Here is a 24340-nt window from a genome sequence, read left to right as displayed (position 1 = left end):
GATAGACACAGAATAGTAGCTAACTATGTAGATGAAATAACCTATCTTTAAAAACTGGCTTACTCAGCACATAGTAGATTTATTAAGTTTTGCCCCTTTTAAATCATTGGTACCTGAAGAAATACATAAGATATTGTAGTTATTTTGGCATTTCTGTCAATAAATTTGAGATATATAGAGCAAATAGAACAGGCTATGTCTTAGAGGCTACTGTGTTCTTCAGAATCCACGCATTTTATAACCCAGAGATAGACTTTTTAAAAAATCTCAGTACAGTTTTCTCATAATTTCCTTAGGCTCTACGTGCACCCCGACTCTCCCTTTACCGGGGAGCAGCTACTCAAACAGATGGTGTCCTTTGAAAAGGTGAAACTCACCAACAACGAACTGGATCAACATGGCCATGTAAGTATGAGGCCCCTTGGCTGTGTGGGGTTCCCTGGATGGAAACAAAACCACACCAAGTGTCTCTCTCCGCCCCTTCTCCTCTACCTCTCCACCTCCACTCTCCATCTCTGAGTCATCCTGTGAGCGCAGGCATGAGTTCTTCAGGGGACTCTGACTGGTTTTGTCCGGAAGTCACATACAGGGGTCTGGGGGCCTTTTCTGTACAGAAGGGTATGGGATCTTCTGCACCACGAATTTCCTAGTGCGCCTGCAGCTGCTTTCTTACCTGAGACAGGGAAACATGGAGAACATGCGCTTTTGGAGGTGACCTGAAACCTCTCATTAGGTTAAGCATCTGATTGATGATGGTAGGACGTAAACACAGCATAAAAGAGATGAGTTCAGACCTCCTGGGGCCCCTGTCAATATGCAGAACACATTCCCCTGAGATACAACAGAACACAAGGGCTGTCTTGACATAGGAGTTTGCAAAAATGCTTTACATATCACTTTGGGAGAGTTTGATGCCAGGCCTGGTGGCCCATGCCTGTAATCCCAGCACTCCGGGAGGCTAAATTTGAGCTCAGCCTGGGCAACTTCACCCTGTCTCAAAATGAAAGGATGAAAAGCTAGGAATGTAGCTCAGTGCAAAGGCCCTGGATTAAATCCCGAATATTGCAGGGGAAAACAACCTCCTTGCAATTAAAAACAAAGCACAGTTGATTTTGTGTCGGTTCTCTGAAATGTGGAAAAAAAAAAAAAAGGAAATTACAACTCTGAGCTCTCATCAATAGTCAACAGAACAGGCATCTGAAGGCCCTGGCACATTTTATACAGTTCCTTTTTAAGGTGTCGTCTGTGATGTGATTCAGTTCTCTTAAATAAAAGTTACACACCAGTTCTGTTTTAGATTTATGTTAAGAAAACTTGCAGACTTGCACACTTCTTATTGAAGAGGTTGTTTTGTTGTGTGCTTTGCTTCCATTGTCAGACAGAAAGAACATGGGTCTTTCCTCTCTCTCTCTTCTCTCTCTCTCTCTCTCTCTCTCTCTCTGTCTCTCTCCCTCTCTCTCTCTGAGATTGAATCCAGGGCCTCTCACTGAGCTACATCCCTAGCCCTTTAAAAAATGTACTATAATTATTACTTTAATAGATACATGTTTGAGGGCCAGTGATGTAGCTCAGTGGTGCTGCTATCTGCCTCACAAGCCCAGGTCCACAGTTGGATCCCCAGTTTATGAAAACATAGCGACACATGTTTACAACACATGAAATCTACATTTGTTCAAAGGATGGCTCTCTGTTTATCTATGTCTTCATCATTTTTAATCCCCCACCTTTGTTTCACTCTTTATTTATAATTGGACTTCTTACATGAAGGAAACCAAATGATATTTAACTTTTTGCGTCTGATTTATTTCACTTAACATTATGGTCTCAAGATCCATCTATTTTCCTATAGATGACTTGAATTCATACTCCTTTATGGCCGAATAGAGTTCCATTGTGCATATACACCACTCATTCTTTATCCATTTGCCCACCGATGGCCATCTAGGCTGTTTTCACATTTTAGCTATTGTAAATCATGCTGCTATGAACATGGGTACGTTTGTGTCACTCGTCTATGACGATGGCTTTAACTCTTCTGGGAAGATACCTAGAAGGGAGAGAGATGCGTCAAATGGAATTTCTAGTTTTAGTTTTCTGATGAATCTCCACACTGATTTTTATAGTGGTTGTACTATTTTTATTTTACACTCTCACCAACCAACAAGGGTTCAAGGGTTTATTTCCCCCACACCCTTGCCACTATTTGGTGTGTGTGTGTGTGTGTGTGTGTGTGTGTGTGTATTCTTGATGGTAGCCATTCTTATTAGGATGAAATAAAATCTTAAAGTTGTTTTAATTGGCATTTTCCTAGTGGCTCAAGATGATGAACATTTTTTCATGTGCTTATTGTCCATTTGTATGTCTTTTAAGAAATGTCTATTTATTTTATTTGCCCATTTTTTGGAATGGGTTATTGATTTGGGTGATTTTTTTCAGTCCTTTGTATATTCTAGATATTAATCCTCTGCAAAAAAATTAGTTAGCAAAATTTTTTCCCATTTTATCTCTTCACTCTGCTAATAAACATGGATATTTTCATAGTTACCTTCCTTGGCTTAGATAGAGTGGTATAATTATTCTCCCATCTCTTGTATTAAATAAAGCTTTTATTACTGAAAGTTTTAGTTTTTATTGTATCTGTGCAATTTATAGGAAGTGCTTCAAAATCTTCCTCAAGATGGATTTAAGTAGATAATAATTTAGAAAGTTCTAGATTTGATTTTAAATGGTTGGACGGAACTGGAAACAAATACAGTATCCAACCATCAAACAAGCAAGTCAGGAAGTAAGCAGGTTAAGGTAGGACTGTGAATAGTGCTATTTAAATACTATATTGAGAATAAGTTAACATGCTCCTGGTTTTTTACATATTGGAAAATATATTTGACCTTTATGGATGTTGTCATAATTTTGTTTCCTGGTACTGGGGATCAAACTCGGGTCCTTGAGCTTACAAGGCAGTCAGTGGAACTACTGAACTAAATCACCAGCCCTGATGTTGTCATAATTTTTATCTCTTTTTTAAATGAGGGATGCCTCCATTCATAATTTTTTTTCAGGTTAAAATGTACTAATTATGAAGTATCTGAGAGGTGGAGAAGGTATTGGGAATTGTACCCAGGGCCATAACACTGAGCTACATCCCAACCCTTTTAAAATTCTTTATTCTGAGACAGAATCTCTAAGTTGTTAAGTACTCCAAGCTGGTCTCAAACTTATAATTCTTCTGCCTCACCCTCACGGACTGCTGGGGTTATAGTTGTGCCCCACAATGCCAGCTTGAGTGATATTTTTTGTAAGTCAGTGATCATTCTTAATACCATTCATATTAAAATTTCTTGGGCTCCAATGGAAATCTTTGCAAGGAAAAAGAAACTCTTTTCCGGTCCTCATATTTTTCATATGCGAAGTTTTTAGAAGAATGATTTGGGTCTTTTCAGGAAGACTTGAGGATTCCACTCTTCAAAATGAAAATATTTTTCTTTTAGGGTCAGCTTCATGGGTGGGAATGATATTAAGCTGGATTTAGGAGCTCTGAATTCTAGCCAGATAGGGCCAAGATTAGATCCTGGCAAATTGTTTAGTCTTAGATGGTTGCTTGTATCCATTTTAGCTTCAGAACTTTTATGACTTAATATAACCATCACAATTAGCATGTTCTGAAATACACAAGGAAGAATTTTTAGGTACTGTGTTTAGACAAGTTTCTGAAGCAGTTTTGAAGAACTCTTACAGATGCGTTTAGTTTTATAACAGAAAAATCATTCATTTATTTCTCCAGTAAAGCAGGATCCACATTCCCACCAGTTTCTCAGCCTCATGAGTCCTTGAGCAGAGTCAGGAAGCCCTGGGGTCTGACCATGCAGGGACCATTCCCAAAGGAACGTGGCCTAGGATGAGGGGAGTGGGGAGGGAGATGTTATTTGAAGCTCAGGCTTTTTCATTTTAGTTTGTGAATGCGTGGGTGAGTAAGTGAATATGCACTTTGAAAACTCTTCCTATTTGCTTAGGAGAGTATACAAGGACTGTTGAAGTTTATTTTCACAATATTATTGCTTCAGGTTTATTCTGCTTTTATGGTTAATCGCGGATATCTTGGAGTCCTTGGAATAAATGAATTATACAAGGAGATGACATCATTTTGTAAAGTTCATTTTATTCATTGAAGATCTCATTTATTTCCTATTCTGACTTGCGATTACCCAAAGTAGCATGGGCAAATTCCACTCTTCTCCTCCTTAAATTGGCTTAAAAGTTAAAAGAGACTGGCAACAGAGATTTGTTATATAGCAGATCCCTCCATATCCTGAGGAGCTTTGTCCTGGGACCCCCAAAGAGAAGCAAAATGGATGGATGCTCAAGTTTCTCATATAAAATAAAACAGTGTTGGCACATAACCTTTTAAATCCTTTAACATCTCTAGAGTCCTTATACTACCTGATATAATGTAAATACTACCGAGATAGCTATTATGCCGTATTGTTTCGGGAACAATGGTAAGAATAAACTCTGCATGTTCAGTACAGATGCAGTTTTTAGAAAAGAAACTTTTGATCCAAGGTTGGTTAAATCTATAGAGGTCCACGGGTATACAAGTTGTCCCACAGTGCTTAACTATACAACTCTGCTAAAGCTGGGAAAACAAGGGAGCCACCAGTCACAATGTAAGCCGCAGCCACCAACGGTGTCTTCCATCCCACTGTACTGTTAATGAAATATTTCCCAAGGGTCTCTGCTGGGAGCTTGGTGAAGCATACACAATGTGCATCTCCCATCCCAGCAAAGAAAGACCCAATCTTGCAGATTTATATAGGGTATTTAGGCAACAGTAGGGAAGGTGGGGAAGTTGTTTTGTTTTGTTTTTTTTAATGTCTAAAAATTGAGTTTTGTCACTCGGGTTTCATAATGGTAGATTTTGTTTAGAAGATAAGTGAAGGAAAATACGGTTTCTTAGCTGCCTTGTTAACCAGGGTGTGTTTATGATTTTTAAGAATCTGGCAGCTTTTATTAGCTACAGAATGGAAGCTGGCCGTTGCTGTGATTGAGGTGTAGTTTTATAACTGGAAGTTAGGAACCAAGGGTGCTGCAATCATCATCATGATCATCCAGTTCACAGGCACACTGAGTGCTTGCTGTTTCCTATGTCCTTTGTAAGGGTTACACTGTCTAACCAGGAGAGGTGGGGTCTAAAAGCAGGAGGGGTGAGATCACTTGGCTCAAGATTAAAGAGGTAGAATGTGGAGTTTGGGGTTTCTAACCCAGATCTGTCTAGTAACTGCACTGCTTTCTAAATTTTTTTATTTTTTCTCCCTAAATAACAACCTGGCCTTCTAGAAAATATATTTTATTTTAGAAAGTTTAAATGTGCATTTTTTTTTTTGGCCTAACTGGGCTAGCCAAAATATTTTAAAGACTTAATTTTAAAAATAAATAAAATGTAACCCTCCACATGGCCCCACACCCTTTCATTTTAGAAAGAGCCTTGTAACAACCTGTATTATTTGCAGGTTTTGGTAAAATATGATTCACAATGATGATTCCACTGTATCATGTGAAAATAACGCACCTAACGCAGGAAGGGATAGATCCTAATCTTCAGATTGGATTTGAAATTTAGATTGTATGTTTCTGGCTTTGCCTGTATGTGCATTGGCCTGTTTAGTGGTAGAAGTCTGTACAATTCAGTACTTCCCATCTGTTCATCGTAGATAATTCTGAACTCAATGCATAAGTACCAGCCTCGGGTGCACATCATTAAGAAGAAAGACCACACGGCCTCGCTGCTCAATTTGAAGTCTGAGGAATTCCGAACGTTCATCTTTCCAGAGACAGTCTTCACAGCGGTCACAGCCTACCAGAATCAGCTGGTGAGTACACATCACAGCGGGGTGCCTGGCATGAACGAGGACGTGCACTTTGCAGAGAGGAGTAGATGGGAGCCCTAGGACCTCTAAGAGTGTGTTCGGTGATCACGGATCATATCGCCTTTCCTAGAATCTTTATACTCTAGGTCCAGTGGTTCACTGACCATTCTCTGGCCCAAGCTTGTCCTAATCTGCCACCTTCTGCTTCCTTTTCTTTCTCTTTTTCCTACTTCTCCTCCCCCTCCCCCCTCCCTCTCCTCTTCCTCCTTTTCTTCTTCGTGCTCTTGTTCTTTTCTTTTTCATGCAGTACTGGGGATTGAAACAGAAGCCTTCCCACTGTGCCACATCTCCAGCCATTTTGTTTTGAGACTAAGCCTTCTTAAGTTTCTAAATTTCCCAGGCTGGGTGCTGGGCTCAAACTTATGATCCTTCTGCCTCAGCTTCCCAGAGTGCTGAGATTACCCAGTTCTGCCTTCTCAATTTTTCTTCTCCAGAAGATTACCCACTTCCACTCCTTCTTCCTGATAACATGCAGAAGCACATTCTTATTGCTTCATAAAATTTTAAAGTTCAATTTTTCTGATCAATTAAACACACATCTTTGACTACCTGAGCTACTGATACTTTAGATATTTTGTGATATTTAAGTATCTAATTCTATTGTAATTTAGGATAATTCTAGAAAAAGGGCTTTAATGTCTCTTTAGATAATAAACTAAAGGATGTAAACTATTATGCATTTAATTAACCTCAAGATATCCAATTTATAATATTGGGTCATATATCTTCTCTCTATGGTACCTCATATTTCATATTTATCCATTTTTTTCATCCCTGAGGTTTCATCTAACTTTGTAAATACCCATCAAGATCCCACTGAGGGCCCAACCTGCTGGACACAGCCCTATAAATTTCTTCTGTCGTGGCCTACAGAGCTTGGAAGGCTCGTAGAATAGTAATACTCCCTACAGGAGGAGGCTGGGGCCAGGACAGACATAGACGAAAGACCAGAAGTAGAATTTTTCTTTTAGGTACTGAGTATTGAGCTCAGAGCCCTTGCACTGGGCTACATCCCCAGTCCCTTTTACATTTTTTTTTTTAATTTTGGGACAGGGTCTTGCTAAGTCACTGAGCTGCCCAGGCTGTGCTCAAATTTGCAGTGCTCCTACCTCAGCCTCCCAGAGTACACCGGCCAGAGAGATGCACCTCCCAGAGTGCATCAGCCTGCACACCATGCCCAGCTAGAATGCCCTTTGAAATCTAGATACTGCAGTAACAGGAACTCATACTCTCAGAAGAACTAATACTCTCATACTCTCATACTTAAATCTGACTGTTAATAGCCCTCCTAGGACTTTGTGTCCTGCCTTTTCTATCCGATTAGCTGTAGGTAGTCTCCTCTTGAGATACTGTATTTTGGGCTCCAAATAAATAACTGTTAGGTGCTGTCTGTGGGGAACCCAGAGTCCATCCTGGGATAGCCAAGCTGGGGAGATATGGGGCAGTCTCTTTGGAAAAGCCAAATGGGGCTGAGAAAATGCAGGTCCAGACAGAGGCTGTGGGCCAGTGGCCAGAGTGGACATGGAAAGCTTAAGCACCCCTACTTCCTGTAGGACTTTGACTAGGTCTCATTTCCTCACCATGGCTGCCATTTTGTTTATCTGAAAACTGGGGCTGACAACTAAGCAGTCTTAGGGGTCTGCTGTGAAGATCAGATGTGGTGTAAATAAACTGCCTTTGCAAACTGTGAGGCTGCACCATCTCAGGAATTTCAAAAGAGAATTCATCACCATTTGGATTTTAAAATCTTAGTGGTGTGAATGAGGTAAAAGAGTGAGTGGTTGTTATCATGTGAACCATCTTATTATAAAAGTAAAGTACTATGGCTGCTCAGTTATCTCCCAAGTGACAACACAGAAGGGAAATCTTTCAGAGAACACCCAGACTAAAGCTTTGGGTATCAACTGGAATCCACAAAAACCCCCAAACCAGTGCTATCCCCTGGAATTCTGGCATGGAACTCAACTCTCATAGATTCAGAAACATTCAATTCATTTTGCAGCAATTGGATTTAAAACTTTAAATATTAGATTTGTAAAAATTTAAGAAGTCCTATTGATGGTTTGGAATAAAATAAAAACTTGTCATGTGGAAGTTTGGTGCTTTTATCAAAATTCTCTATTCAGAGGGTTAAATCAAGACTATAATAAGGTGTGTGCGTGCGTGTGTGTGTGTGTGTGTGTGTGTGTATTTAGTAAAAATTATAGAGCTAGAACAAAAAAACTAAAGGAGGTTTAAAACATAGTGCCTTAGATTTTGTTTAATAGGTGACAGGGCTATCCTAAAGTAATAGAGAGGCAGGACCTCTCCTTAGTACAGTGAAATAGGAGGGTATTATTATTATTATTATTTGATTATAATGACTAACATTTAGGTACTTAAAGCACCAAAGGGCCTTATCTTATTTAATCTTGACAATGATATTATGAGATAGGAACCATACTGTTTTTATTCTGCATTGCAGAATTGAGGAAACTGAGGCACAAGTTAAATAAGTCACCCAAGGTGACCTGGCTGCTTCCGTCACAGATTTTAATCCAGGGGGTTAGACTCGAGAGTGGCTGTCCTTAACTTCCGTGCTGCTCTCCAGAATGTCACCTCCTCTCAGTTTGACTCTGATGGACTCTGAGCCATCATTTTCTGAGGATTTCAGTTCTTTTTCTTCCCCTTTCCCACTACCCCGCTCCTCCGGCTTCCTGCTTAAACAACCACTTGCTGTTCATCCGCTGGCACAGGATGCAGCAGGTGGGTCCCATCCTAATTTGCAGCTCCGGAGATCTGCCAGCTCTGGCTGGGGCCAGTAGGAGCTGCACGCCTTTAATGACGTTATCTCTTCAGTGCTTCTTCCACTCAACTATTTTAGTTAGAAAAATTTCAAATATACAAAACAGGTAGAATGAACCCCATACACCCACCACTCAGATTCAACAGTAATATTTTCCCCAATTTGTTTTTCTTCTTTTTCTCTCCCTTCTCCTTCTGTATGACCACATACTTTCCCCTCCCTTGAATCATTTGACACAGAGATATGCGACATCGTGACACTTTTAAAGATTTCTATGGCAATAAGAATGTTATTTTTGAATCATAATATCTTTTATGGCAGCTAAGAAAATTGCTAAGAATTATTCCTTAATGTCACCTAATATTCAGTTTAATTAAAAATGTTAGGATGAATGAATTATGCCCTTTATAACCTTTTTTTTCCTCTGGCAGCTAGGATCCAACTAAAGTTCATGATTTGAATTTATTATTTTTAGTTGAGAAAAATCTTCTTACATTAAAAAAATAATAATTTGATTGAATTCTAACACTAATCCTCCAAGGAAGCCCTATGAGTACCATTCTCTAGATGAAGAGACTGAGGCCCCGCATGATTAGGACCCTCTGCCAAGGCTGCAGTTTTGATAAGTGACAGATCTAGATATTCTGACTCTTAGTTTCTGTGTTTTGATGGCACAGTGATATATTGTGAGACCAAGGAAGTGGCCATCACCAGTGTCAAAAATCTGAAAACTGAATTTGATAACCTGCTAAATTAAAATAGATTGATTCTGATTGATGCAGATTCCAGTGGTGGTTGCTCCTCTTGATAATGTTTATTTCTACTTGATATTGCAAATGGGCTCAAAGTTCACCTATAAGAATGGTGACATTCTTGGTTCGAGCATGAACTACAAAGATTACTATGGTTATCACATCATTCCATTGCTGAGTACCCTACAGTGGAAGCAGCTAAACTCAGAACTAATCTCCTCAATAAACACTTCTGTCTCTAAGTTCATTTCTGTGCATCCACCATTAGAACCATAGATCTTAGCATCAAGCCAGATATATAACTGAATTCATAGTCAAAGCCTTGACTTGATGTTCTGATTGGCCAGTTTTGCAAGTGCTTTCTAAATGTGAATCAAAATTCATATGGCTCTGCTCAAAAACATGTGGGTTGAATAAATTAATTTGCACGTTACCATTTTTTACTAGTTCTATGCTTTTTTTTTGTACTGGGGATCAAACTTGGGTCCTTGTGCTCGCAAGGCAGGCAGCAGAACCACTGAGCTAAATCCGTGGCCCTATGCCATTTTTAAAGTTATCCTTAACTCTTCCTAGCCCTCCCCATGTTACTTGCTTCTTCAGCAGTATATTGAGTCTGTGTATTGGTTTTCCTATAGTAAACAGATAATAGAATCATGTGAGGTAGAAACAAAATAAATATATACTATGTATGGCAGAAATATTGGCACTTTTATATGCACAAAGAAAATATATGAAGTTCATATTTAGGAGCACTTTCATATCCCTTAAATTTTGCATAGAACTGTTATTATTATGCCTGTTAAAATTGAAATTGAAATTTTTAATAGAATTTGTAAGGATAAAAAACTTTTCATTCCATTGGGGCTGGTAGCTTTATTTATCAGTTGTATAAGTGGGACCTTGTTTTGCTATTTCTTTTTCTGGTTTTTGCAAGGGGACAATTGCATTTCTTTCCATTACTAGGTAAAAGCTAAATACATTACACTTTCAACAAACTATTTTATAATTTTAGATTTAAAGGTCACGCATGATTCCTGCACAGGCAAATCATTCTGTAGAGTTGAAGTGTAGGTCAGGTTTCATTTTTAAATGCCTTCGGTCAGTTCTTCTCTTGCTAATTGGAGAAATGGTCTCTGAGGGCCAATTTCTCCCAGGGCTGGGAAGCCCTCTGGACTCGAGTCCCACAACATCCAGGGAGGAACAAGTTCTACAGAAGCCCCTTCCCCAGGCACAGCTGGTCGTATCAGAATCTGTGTTTCTGAGCACAGGGCGGAGGTGCTGAAAGAGGGGACTTTCTGGCTTGGAGATGCCTTGCGTTCTACATCGTTATCATGATACATGAGGAAATAGCATTGTGTTGGGGCCTGAACTAGCAGTAATTTGGCTGTGTGTTGATGCATACTCAGCAGAGATTTCTGAAGCATGTATTGCTGTCCTGACTCATTAATACTTTCTCTTTGCACCACATGAATACTGCTGCTTTAAAATTTTTCTTTGGAATGATGAAGAAGCCACACCTTTGGTTCTCTGGAAATGATGCTTAGTGGTTGCTTGATTGACTCATTCATCATTCATCTTCTACACTGGGGATTGAACCCAGGGTCTTCACATTGACCTACATCCCCAACCTTTTTGTTTTGCTTTTTTGAGACAGGCTCTTACTAAGTCACTAAGTTGCCCGGGCTAGGCTCAAATTTGCAATCCTCCTGCCTCAGCCTCCGAGAGTGCTGGGATTACTAGCTTGTGCCACCTCCCAACCTCCCCCACAAATCTGGATTATTATTATTTATTACTTTTGGTACCAGGGATTGAACTCAGTCCCTTGTGCTTATGAGGCAGGCACCAGAACCACTGAGCTAAATCCCCAGCCCTGGATTCTTTTTTGATAATTCTTTTAGTATAACCTTTGACAAGGGTTATATTGCCCGGACAAGCTGTAGGGTCCCTCTATTACAGCACAAGTGGACTGATATCCACCTGTCCACACTCAGCCCCTTTTTCTCATCAGCTCTCACTGTGCTATTTTTTCATTTATCACAGATTTCATGAAACTGCACTTTGAAAGTGAATTTCTGGGCTGGGGATTTAGCTTAGTTTCATTATGCCTGCCTTGCAAGGTCAAGGTTCTGAGTTTGATCCCTGGTACAAGAAAAAAAAAAGAAAGAAAGTCTGTTTCTTTCTGTATAGCTACTGGGTTTTTATTTAAATGTCATAGGATAAAATTTACGTTTGACCTTTTAATATATATGGTAGCTAAAATGTGAACATTTTACTATTTAAAAATTATTTTATCTTAAAATTTAAAAACAGTACAAAGTACATGTGAGTAAACATACAGTTTTACCTAAGTTGTAACTACTTAAAAATGCAATCATATTTCAGGCTACTTGGTTTTGAAGTAAATATCAACAAATCTTTCCCAGTTCTTATTGTGGACACCTGGAAGGCTCCACCTCCACCAAAATTCCACTAAGTTTGGGGGACTCACAAATAAATTTAACCCGTAGGACTTGAGCTGCTGCTTGGCCCTTTAGAAACCCAAAAGAATGAATAATTTAAAGAGCCAAATAAAAGGTACTACAAAATATGGAGATTGATCTTTTTGAAAATGGGATGTGAAACTAGAGCTGGAGGGGAGAGGAGGAGAAGAAGAGGAAATAGAAAGAATCGAGGTGTGTTATATACATCTACCAGCTCCCCCTACCATGAATATATTTATTACTTGCAGCAAATATGTACTAAGAAACATAGAAGAAAGAATACGCAGGTTAAAAAAAAAGTCTGGGGATACATACAGCTCAGAACTCCCTGGATTTAACAAGTAAAATAAAATAAAATGAAATGGCATAAAGATAGAGTATCTACTCAAAGTCTCCATGCAATTTTAGTGACAATAAATTCATTCAACTTTTTTTCTCTAACGTGAACACAATTATTTTCTCCGGAATTAGGTAAAATGGCCCACAAAGAAAATAAATATCTGGCAAATGTCCCAAATCCGCTTTTTCTAATAGATTCCCTAAATTTAAGTCATTGCTGAACCTAATTGGAAAATCTGGATTACAACACCGTATTAGCTATTCTTGCAACTTTTCTGAAGTTTGAAATTCAGAGTGTAGAGAAAAAGTTAACATCGAAACTTCTAGGGATTATGAAAGCTGAGTTTAAAAGCTATTTGAAGTAGATCATTCTAATCATGAAAGAAAATTCAAAGAAACCTGAAAATGCCCTCTGAACTTACTGACTTCCTTGTTCAGAGTTAATACAGTAACTAGAGAAGGGACAGACCACGTGCGTGTTGAGAGCAATACTCAAGAATCTAAGGGGAAAAAATGAGAACCAAGACCTGGCATGTAAAGGTACAAGATCCCAGTAATGAATGAAACTACTTTCTACCTAGAATGTACCAATAAATTAAATTTAAAAAAAAAAAGAATCTAAGGGGTGACACACTCCTCATGTCCTGGGCTGTTTGGAAAGGCAGAGAACAGACAGAAATTGAGAATTTTTCAGGGACAAAGTGTTTGCCCATAGAGCAGATGGTTTTTTCTGTTCCGGTTTATGTGCACGGGACACTGCTCCGGCTCACAGTGAGGAGGGCTGGCGGTGAAAGAACTTCTTTCCTTAACAGTGTCTCATTCAGATGCGTGCCCCATGACCATCTCCAGACACCTGGAGCTTCTGCAGATCCACTCACTCTCCAGTCTTCTAACTGTGCCCCTGGAGGAAGACTCACCGTTGCTGCCCTGTCCCTGCTCCAGCCTGGAGTTCTCAGGGGGTTTGATCCACCCTTAAAGTCACTGGCTCTGCAGGGTCAGGCGCCACCTCCCCATCCTGGTTAGGCAATAACTCTGCCTGCTCCGGGCTCTCAGCTCCCTTAGGGCAGAGACCCTGTGTCCTCCATCCCTGTCCTCCTTGGCATCTGGCACAGCACCCAGGCAAGGTCACCAGTCGAATTAAGTAGTCAGTTGTTGATGAACGACTGTGAAAGCGTTTTTGTGGACTGTAAAGCTCTTTGGAAATAGAGCATCTTTTAAAGTGTAAGTGTTCTGTAGGATGAGACCTAGCTCACGTCTTTGCGGGTGTTAAAATCTTGGTGCTTATAACCTTAGAACTACGCATTGTCAGGGCTGAAGATGTTTACAGTTCCTTCAAACAAATGCAGATTTCTCTTCCATCTCAAAAACTGACCTACAAAAGTAATGTCTGAGGCAGACAACTCCTCAAGAAGCAGCAGCTCTGTGCAAGACAAGTTCTTTACAAACTCTTAAAGGGCACCTTATAGAGGTGGCACTGCTGCGACACCCCCCACCTGTGGTACTAGGGACCAAACCCAAGGGCCTCTTCCACTGAGCTACATTCCCAGGCCCTTTTATAATTTTTTCATTTTCAGATACAGTTTCACAAACTTGCCATCCTCCTGCCTCAGCCTCCCAAAGTGCTGGCATTGCATGTGTGCCCCACCATGCCTCCCTGATTCCTGTACATTTCTTTCTGTGCACACTCTGGGGGGCTTTGCTCTCCATTGCAAACGGGTTTCTGTTTGTTAACCGTATTCCCTCCCTTCATTCATTTCCATAACTACGCTGAAATGGAAATCAGTCTTTCTTCTCAGCTGCTGTACCTGTAGAGCATGTTCATGGATAAAAGCCGAGCACTTTGGACACCTTCGAATGCCCTGGAAGATTGCTATTTTCCCAGGATCCATCTTGGCAGTGTTACTGACAGAGAAGAGCAGCCCAGCCAGCTCAGATTGTTTTGGTGGGGCAGCTCCTTGAAAAGGCTGCTTAGGGTCAGGGTGAGCTTTATTGCATTGCTTCAGGTTCAACTCACTTTAGGAAAATTTGCAAAAGAAAAAAGAACTCTTGTAGTGAAAAGACAATGGGAGGGGCGCTAAGAGTTTAAAATGAGCTGTGGAAATGCTCTAAACTGAGGGAAAGTGGCTTTTAGGGAAGCAGTGTTTCAGGCTCTGTGTTTTGCTGGCTTCTTGCTCTGTGAGGAGGACAGGCCTCATCTCCCCCATAGCTTTTCCCTCTGTTCAGTGCATTTTTGGGGGGCGGGGTACCAGGGATCGAACACAGGACCTTGCACTTGCAAGGCAGGCACTGAGCCCCTGAGCTAAAGCTCTGGCCCTTGGTCAGTGCATTTTGTGTATGTTTCTCTCCAAAGATGAATGTGGGCCCTGCTTCTGGTGCTCATGAGCTCTGCCGCTTCTGAGGGCCTCTCCCTGGGTTCTAACTCGGCCACTGCCTCGAGTGCCTTGGTCCTCACCCTCTTTGTCCTCGGCGTGACCATCTGTCAGGCAAGGCCGTGCGCTCGTGGTCTCTAAGGCCCCTCTCAGCTCTCACGGGGATTTGCTGTGTGGAGGAGGTTTGACCAGTGTCCCCTTTACTTCTGCTCACAGCCCGCGGTGTCTTTCTCAGGAGGCAGGGCCCGTGTGGTGTGTGCTTCTCCCTGCATTCACTGAGTCCTGTACGGACTACAGATGCCCTGGCGTAGACACTTGAAGTGCGAGACAGCAATTCGTACTAGGAAGTATTTGTTTCCATAGAAACATAGGGTTCTCTAAAGAACAACAAAAGCTGGACTGATTAGATTCTAATTCAGTCAAATGGATGGGCTGGGAATGAATTCATATTCTGAAGGCTCCGTGCCATGTGTTTCTGTCGTGTATATCACTGTGACATTGCACACGATGCTGTTACTGGACATGTCATCTTTCCTCCGTCCCGGTGTCGGTACCTGCTCGTAGTGCTAACAAGATGTTGCCGAGTCAGAATGGATGTTTTTGTGTTTATTCCCCATTCCCTGGAATGCTGGAACTCTAAGCAGCTCCCCATCAATGTGGCTCCCTCCTGTCCTGCCATCGCCTGTCACTACTGTGTCACACATATCCCACCCCAGTTCTTGTCCACCTCTCCTGAAAGACCCCAGCCTAACTGGGTCCAGCTTGGCCGTGACCCATCCTTGTGGTGAACTTGTCTAACACTCTAAACCCTGTCACAATGCTGACAGACATTGTGATATTCTTTTTTTTTTTGGTACCAGGAATGGAACTCGGGACCTTGTGCTTGTGAGGCAGGGGCGCAACCACTGAGCTAAATCCCTGACCCAACTGTGATATTCTTGGGGTGCTATGGAAATGAAGACATTTTGTTTCTGATTTTACTTCTTTGACCCAGAAATGAGATTGTTTTGTACCCATTCTTTCCTTTCCAGATAACCAAGCTGAAAATAGACAGCAATCCTTTCGCCAAAGGATTCCGGGATTCCTCCAGGCTCACTGACATCGAGAGGTAATGAGAATTTTCTGTTTACTTTTCATCCAGGTCAGATAAAGAGAAGAGTGAGTTCGTAAGAACACATGGGTCATGATGCCTAACTTTACTCTGTGTGGCCTCCTCCGAGTTTCCGTGTCCTTTCCTTCCTGCTATAAACCCTGCAGATACACAGCTGTTCATATCTTGAGAGCACCACACCAAACTTCATACACTTGATTTCTAAGTGAAGATACTGCTTTGGTCAGGGTACTTACTGACCGTGAGCACAGGGCGGATGTTGTCAAAGACTTAGTCCTCTTGATGCTATACCATCCGAGTTTTGATGAGTGGAAAGGGTCAGGGTGAGCTTTATTGCATTGCTTCAGGTTCAACTCACTTTAGGAAAATTTGCAAAAGAAAAAAGAACTCTTGTAGTGAAAAGACAATGGGAGGGGCGCTAAGAGTTTAAAATGAGCTGTGGAAATGCTCTAAACTGAGGGAAAGTGGCTTTTAGGGAAGCAGTGTTTCAGGCTCTGTGTTTTGCTGGCTTCTTGCTCTGTGAGGAGGACAGGCCTCATCTCCCCCATAGCTTTTCCCTCTGTTCAGTGCATTTTTGGGGGGCGGGGTACCAGGGATCGAACACAGGACCTTGCACTTGCAAGGCAGGCACTGAGCCCCTGAGCTAAAGCTCTGGCCCTTGGTCAGTGCATTTTGTGTATGTTTCTCTCCAAAGATGAATGTGGGCCCTGCTTCTGGTGCTCATGAGCTCTGCCGCTTCTGAGGGCCTCTCCCTGGGTTCTAACTCGGCCACTGCCTCGAGTGCCTTGGTCCTCACCCTCTTTGTCCTCGGCGTGACCATCTGTCAGGCAAGGCCGTGCGCTCGTGGTCTCTAAGGCCCCTCTCAGCTCTCACGGGGATTTGCTGTGTGGAGGAGGTTTGACCAGTGTCCCCTTTACTTCTGCTCACAGCCCGCGGTGTCTTTCTCAGGAGGCAGGGCCCGTGTGGTGTGTGCTTCTCCCTGCATTCACTGAGTCCTGTACGGACTACAGATGCCCTGGCGTAGACACTTGAAGTGCGAGACAGCAATTCGTACTAGGAAGTATTTGTTTCCATAGAAACATAGGGTTCTCTAAAGAACAACAAAAGCTGGACTGATTAGATTCTAATTCAGTCAAATGGATGGGCTGGGAATGAATTCATATTCTGAAGGCTCCGTGCCATGTGTTTCTGTCGTGTATATCACTGTGACATTGCACACGATGCTGTTACTGGACATGTCATCTTTCCTCCGTCCCGGTGTCGGTACCTGCTCGTAGTGCTAACAAGATGTTGCCGAGTCAGAATGGATGTTTTTGTGTTTATTCCCCATTCCCTGGAATGCTGGAACTCTAAGCAGCTCCCCATCAATGTGGCTCCCTCCTGTCCTGCCATCGCCTGTCACTACTGTGTCACACATATCCCACCCCAGTTCTTGTCCACCTCTCCTGAAAGACCCCAGCCTAACTGGGTCCAGCTTGGCCGTGACCCATCCTTGTGGTGAACTTGTCTAACACTCTAAACCCTGTCACAATGCTGACAGACATTGTGATATTCTTTTTTTTTTTGGTACCAGGAATGGAACTCGGGACCTTGTGCTTGTGAGGCAGGGGCGCAACCACTGAGCTAAATCCCTGACCCAACTGTGATATTCTTGGGGTGCTATGGAAATGAAGACATTTTGTTTCTGATTTTACTTCTTTGACCCAGAAATGAGATTGTTTTGTACCCATTCTTTCCTTTCCAGATAACCAAGCTGAAAATAGACAGCAATCCTTTCGCCAAAGGATTCCGGGATTCCTCCAGGCTCACTGACATCGAGAGGTAATGAGAATTTTCTGTTTACTTTTCATCCAGGTCAGATAAAGAGAAGAGTGAGTTCGTAAGAACACATGGGTCATGATGCCTAACTTTACTCTGTGTGGCCTCCTCCGAGTTTCCGTGTCCTTTCCTTCCTGCTATAAACCCTGCAGATACACAGCTGTTCATATCTTGAGAGCACCACACCAAACTTCATACACTTGATTTCTAAGTGAAGATACTGCTTTGGTCAGGGTACTTACTGACCGTGAGCACAGGGCGGATGTTGTCAAAGACTTAGTCCTCTTGATGCTATACCATCCGAGTTTTGATGAGGGGCAGTCTTCAGAGAAATGGGGCCGTGATGGCCTTTGGTATCTGAAGCGGATATATTTGTAAACGCAAAGTGCACAAGGGCAACTTGGAATTCTGAAACAAGGCGATGTCATTTCCTTCAGGGTCACATAGTTTTACCCACGGAGTAGGCTGCTTATCTTCCCTAGGAGAAACATCAGGACCCTAAGAAGATAAGTGGTAATCGTGGACCTGTAACTTCCCCCACTTCTTTCAGTTACGATGCTTCCTGTGGTTTGAGACCTTCCAGGTGAAGCTCATGACTGTATCACGATCCATAGTTTGTCCAATACCAGTGTCAGAAATGTCTCTGCCAAAGAGATTCTCAACCTGTCCATCATTTGAATTTCTTCAGCACATGCGTTTTCTGCACTTCTTCTTTTTGTGTGGCCCGATGCCCTTGTAGGCAGGTGGAGAACTGAGACAGCAGCCCTGTGAGTCACTGCATCTTCTCGTCTTCCTGAGATTTGCCCACCACATGGGCACATTTCCGCCTCACTCTGTTGCCTATCGCATGGTCACACCTGACCTCAGCGCTTCTGCCCAGCCTCTCCCAGCAGCACCAAGGAAGGGCCAGTTCCATGCTTTAGCCACCTCTGTCTGGTTTGTTCTAAGCCTCCCCAAGTGGCCGAGCATGGGAAGGTGGTTTGATCGGGTGGGGGAGACAGACAGAGGCTGGGTGGGGAGGCAGGGAAGTCAGGAGGCCTGGCTTCATGTTGGGCAAAACTGTGTGATGTGAGTCAAAAAGAGATTAATTATTTGGAGAGGTGAGGGTGGTGAGATCAGGGAAAGAGATTGGGCTCAGGGTGGAAAAACCCAGTGCAAAGTGGAGAAGGAAGGCAAGGGGGCAGATCTCTGACAAGGGGGACAGAAGTCAGCGAGAACCTGGTAACAGCAGTGTGGACAACGAAGGCGCCTTCCTTTAGGAATGACTTTTCCATCCTCTTCTGAGTGTCAGAAGCTCCCACCCAGAGGAGTTTTTGTGGCTGGGATGGTTTTAAGTGAGTGTTTTCCCAGTTTGCTTGGGGCTCCTAAGAATGAAGACCAAGGAGGTTTGGGGGCAGTAAAGTGGTGCTGTCGTAGTAGAGCACTTGTCACAGGTGGGTGGGGAGGCTCACTCTGCCCGCAGGAAATCATCAGGGGTGGAGGTGCAGCTCTGCCTTTTCCTGGGTGAGAGATCCTACAGGAGTCGCCGGACTTTACAATCTGTTTCATCAACTAGAAATGGGGACAGTAGCCCTGCTGGCTCAAAGGTTTATTGCAGCATCGCTGAAGACAACATTTACAGGAGCGCTCCATAAATCACAAAAGGCACAATAACGCTAAGGGCCCCATCTTATGAGAGGAGCCTGGCATGGATTGGTTTGTTTCCCACCTAAGTCTGCTTTCCCTTTTTCCACGTGTGACTCCTCGAGTAAAATGGCCATACAGTCACACTGGTGGCTATGGGGTGGGAGGACCCAGCCTGCCTACCCGAGAAGGGCGGATTTGATGGAGTGCAGGCCATGTTTCCCACTCTTTGAATAAGCGCCCTGACCTGGCAGCTCTCAGCACAAGTAGGGGAGGTGAAGTCGCTTTAGTGATCTGAGGGCCAAGGAGCGCTCTACGCAGCCAGATCAAAGTCTGTGAGGTGACCCAGGGGGTGTGAAATCAGCCAAGGTTTTGGATTTCACTTCCAGGTATTTAAGCCTGAGTTTTTCCTAAACAGCCTTTGGGGATGGGACAAATCCGATCAATTGATCTTTAGAGACCTGAAGAAATTAAATTAGTCTGGAGTCAGTTACTGCACTAAACCGTCTCGTAATTGAATTGCTTCTTGTAACTGATTGAAAACAGCCCTATCTATAACAATATTGGGAGCTTCTCTTTCTCAGAGATCTGAGGGAAAAACACATCTTTTATGACATGATGACAGATATTGCACTTTTCTAACCTAATTGAATATGATGTTATAAATATGTGACCTTAATGATTTCAAGTTTCCTGTTCAAGATTTATACCTTGCTGTGTGGGACAACCGATCAAAAATGCCTTTAGGTTGGGTCTGTCTGTACCTTGAAACCCCAGTGTTGTTTCTTCTGTACCAGCACAGGCTTTGTGATCCTCTTAAAGGCAATATGGTTCCTTCCTCTAATTTTACTACATACTTCATGTATAGCTTTACTTATATGTATTTTAAAAAATCCCATTGCCACTGTGGATTAAAGCCCCAGCCTTTGCACTGAACTGTATCTCCAGCCCTTTTTAATGTTTTTTCTGAACATTGTCTCACTATGTCCATGTTATACAGGCTGGGGCTTGCACTTGTGATCCTCCTACCTCAGCCACCTAAACTGCTGGAATTACAGGCCTGTGCCACTACACCATCTTAGCCTTACTCTTTGGGTACAGCATCCTCTTCATTTGTAAAAGAAAACCCATTCCCCTAGCCAAAGAAGAAAGTATACCTGTTATGGCCAGCTGAATAGCAGACTACAAAGCCCCAAAGGATGCCTTAATGTAATGTAACTTGTACTGATTTAGTTCAGGGAAAGAAGAATTACTGGCCCACATGGACAGCGTACCAGGTGGTGTCTTGCTTTTCTCTTTTTGACGGGGGGCATTTTGTTCTGTACAGCAAGGTGCAGTGCTATTGAGAGAGGAAAAACACCTGGAGGGCTTTTTGTATTGTCTTTGAAATTAAGTTTTTCTCAGTAATTTATTTCCTTTAAAAAAAGAGTTCATGCTCACTGTAGAAAAAGGAGAAATACTGACAAGAAAGAAAAAGGCAAAAAAAGTCTCATAGGCTCACAGATAACCATTGGTGTCTATTTTTCAGATCCTCTGCTGGGCATGCATAGAATATTCGTTTCTTTAAAGTTCACCAAGTCATATGTATTTTTTAAAGCATTCTCCATGCACCTTTAAATATATATACCTGCATTACACTTTGCAGTGGCTGCCTGATTTTTCTTTTTGTACCTTAGTTTGTTTGACCAATCTCAAATCTTAGTTCTCTTTTTCCCCTTGCAAGTAGAGCTGGAAGAAAAAATGTATTTCTTTACACATATTCTTTCTTGGGAATATAGGATAAACACCTACAAATAAACATGTTGAGTCATAGCATGTCCTTTTTTTCCTTTTTATCATAGTACTATATTTAACATTAAAAAATTCGGGGAAATACCCTAAACGCTCAATAGTAGGAGAATGGCTTAAGAAACTATACAGTCATACCATTGAATTTTATCAAATAGTGGTAAAATACACATCCCACAACATTCACCACCGTTACCATTAGGAAGTGTGCCCTTGAGTGGCATTAAGTGTACTCTCAGTGTCGTGCAGCCACCACCTCTGTCCATGCCCAGAGAGTTTACATTGTCCCAGACAGACGCCGTGCACCCTTGGGAACTCTTCGTCTTTCCTCTGCCCTGGCCCTGAGTAGTCTCCATTCTGCTTTGTGTCTCTACCGACCACCGAGTGGGGGTAGACAAATATGTGCAGAGAGCCACCTGTGTCCAGACTGGTTCACCAGCGTCAGGTCTCCCTCAGGAAAGGCAGCCTCTGCTGCTCATGCCTTTGCACCCTCGTGAAACACGGTCACGAGCACGATCACCAGCCTCTCTCTTTGCCAACCTGAGACTTGGCAGAAGTTTGTATTGTCTTCTGGGAATTGGCCTGCTTGTTTCCTTAGCTGAAATTTCCTCTTCTTTTGGACTGTCCTTCTCTTACTGAACTTTGAACAAGTAGGTATATGTTATTGGCATTTATTGCTCCTATTTTTTGGAATTATTTTTATCAGTTTGAAAATTAGCTCTATCTTTTTGATAAGTAGATTTCATCATAGAATCATTTGTTCTCTTTCTTTATGATTTCTATCTTAGAAAGACTTCCCCACTCCCAAATTATTTAAATATTCAACTATAGATTTCATGTCACTTTATTGGTTTCTGATTTTCCATTTCAATCTGTGATACATACAATAGTTATTTTGGTATAAGATATAAAATAGACATTTCATTTTATATATTTTTTAAAAGTGGCTCCACTATCATATACTTACTAATATGTTTATTTTCTCCTTATTTGTAATTCTTTCTTCATCATATACCTAATTCTTATTTCTGGTAGTTCTTATTTTCTTTATTTAGCTACCAGGGTTACAGTGCTGTAACCTGATAGCATGTGTAAATATTAGATCATACCATACTTAAATATCTGAGATGTCAAATCTCTGTCCTTTTTCAAGAAAATTTTCAAATTTTCTTGATATTATTTGCTCTTTATGCTCACAGTCTTTGGAACCATTTTATAAAGTCTTCCAAAAATATGCCAAAGGAATTTTGATTGGCTTATATTTTATGTAATCATGTGAGGGAGAAAATTTATGTCTTTATAGGATTGAGTTTTCCCTTTTAGGAATATGTCATATGCTTGTCCTTTTACTGAAATCTCTTCTTATATTCTAAGGCATTTTGGCACTTTCATGTCTGTAAGTCCAAATCCTGCCCATATTTTATTGGGTCATACCTAGGTCTATGAGAGCAGTCCTGTCCCATGCAGTATGTAATGGCAGCTGGTATGTAGAGAGGACTTGAAATATGGCGCTTCCACACTGAGATGTGTTTGGTATAAAACAAATCCAAAACAAACCCCCCACCCCCCAAAAAAAATTGAGCTGGATTTTGAAGATACAGTGTATAAAAAAAGAATGAAAAGGTCTCAGTAGTTTTTAAATATTGAGTGCATATTAAGGAATATTTTGAGTTGTTGGGTTAAATAACAACATTTTAAAATTTGTGTTGTTTGAATGAGGCAACTAGACTATTTTAGAATTACATACATGGTTCATATTACATTTCTGTTGACAATCATCATGTTTTGTCATGTGTGGTTTTTGCTGGCTGTTGCTTTCAGATGAGCACTCTTTGTTATGTAAATATAATACCCATCTATGCCTGAATTAGGAATTTCTGTTAACCTAATGCTAATGAATTTATATCAAATGCTCCTTTAACATTGCCTGAATTGATTTATTTTCTACACACACACACACACACACACACACACACACACAACAATATGATTATAGTCATATTGTCTATGCCACTTTGGATAATTAAGCAAGAGTCTATCTCAAAATAAATTTTAAAAAGGCCTGGGGATGTAGCTCAATGGTAGACCCCTTGCAGAGTATGCAGAAGGTCCTGAGGTCAATCTCCAGCACTAGAAAAGAAAGTGAACACCAAATACCAAATTCATTGCTTTTTTTTTTTTTCATTTTGGGAAACACCTGTTTTCTCTCTGTCTGTACAAAATGTTTCTAGAATGCTTATTTTTGGGGATCAGAAATAGCATGAATATTTCTCCAGTTGTAGATTTTTTATTAGTATTTAAATATGATTGACATTAGCACTGAAATAATTTTATTTGTTAATGAAAATAAGTAAAATGAATTTTTAATCAACATTTTTAATTTAGTAATGAAAATAATTTTTTTCATTCATATTGAAATATGATTTCACAGTGACAACTCAAGTCTTAATAGAACTCAGGAAAGTTTTGTCTTATTTTTTGTTTCTTCTCCTTCCTCTTTCTGCCATCCTCCTTGTAGCTTCCCATTTTTATGCTCTGTCCCAGACCTTCTTAAAAACTCCTGTTATGTATCTTGCATCTTTAGCATCAACTCCCTTTCTTTTTCTTTTTTTTAATTGAATTTATTGGTACATTCTAGGTAGTCAGTACAGTTACATTCATTACTGTGATCTTGTACCTTTACATGCCAGGTCTTGGTTCTCATTTTTTCCCCTTTTCCCCACCCTCCCTTCACCCTCTCCTCCCCTCCCCCTTCAAATACTTTAATTCCATTTTTACACTTTCTCATATTTTTTTCCTTTTCCCTTATTCCCCCTTCCCTATCCTTCTCACTGTCCATACACCTTTGGTCCTTTTCTTCCTATTTGCTAAGTATCCCATTAGGATCTTGAGTACTATTTTAGTTTTTCACACCAGAGATACTATTCGGTATTTGCATTTGTGTGCCTTATTTATTTCACTTAGAAGTATATCCTCAAAATATACCCATTTAACTATGAATGGAATCTACTTTCTCATTCTTTATGGCTGAGTAGTATTCTATTTTATAGAAAAACCACATCTTCTTTATCCAGTTTCCAATTGATGGGCAGATGGGCTGTTTCCAAGTTTTAGCTATTACAAACTATGCTGCTATAAACATGGGTGCGCATATATCACTGTGGTATGATTCTTTCACTTCTTTTGGAAAGATACCCAACAGAGGGATGGCTGGGTCAAATGGAACCTCTAATCCTAGTTCTTTGAGGTATCTCCATATTGACTTCCATAGTAGTTGCACCAGTCTGCACTCCCACCAACAATGGACAAGGGTTCCTTTCTCCCCACAACTGTGCCAACATTTGTTATTGT

The 24340-nt window shown here is 41.3% G+C and overlaps 1 protein-coding gene across 1 annotated transcript in view; it reads left to right on the top strand.

Annotated features, from left to right (window-relative positions):
- The window catches only part of Tbx20 (T-box transcription factor 20), a 48831-nt gene that overhangs the window by 5542 nt on the left and 18949 nt on the right, over positions 1-24340 (top strand). The window contains exons 3-5 of the mRNA XM_033765332.1: positions 297-405; positions 5709-5867; positions 15681-15757. Coding sequence (XP_033621223.1) covers positions 297-405; positions 5709-5867; positions 15681-15757 — 345 coding nt within the window. The remainder of the gene's footprint in view (positions 1-296; positions 406-5708; positions 5868-15680; positions 15758-24340) is intronic.

This window comes from Fukomys damarensis, unplaced genomic scaffold, assembly GCF_012274545.1.
Source record: "Fukomys damarensis isolate Sample0158 unplaced genomic scaffold, DMR_v1.0_HiC HiC_scaffold_17, whole genome shotgun sequence".
NCBI lineage: Eukaryota > Metazoa > Chordata > Mammalia > Rodentia > Bathyergidae > Fukomys > Fukomys damarensis.
This window is presented reverse-complemented; position numbering and strand designations above follow the sequence as displayed.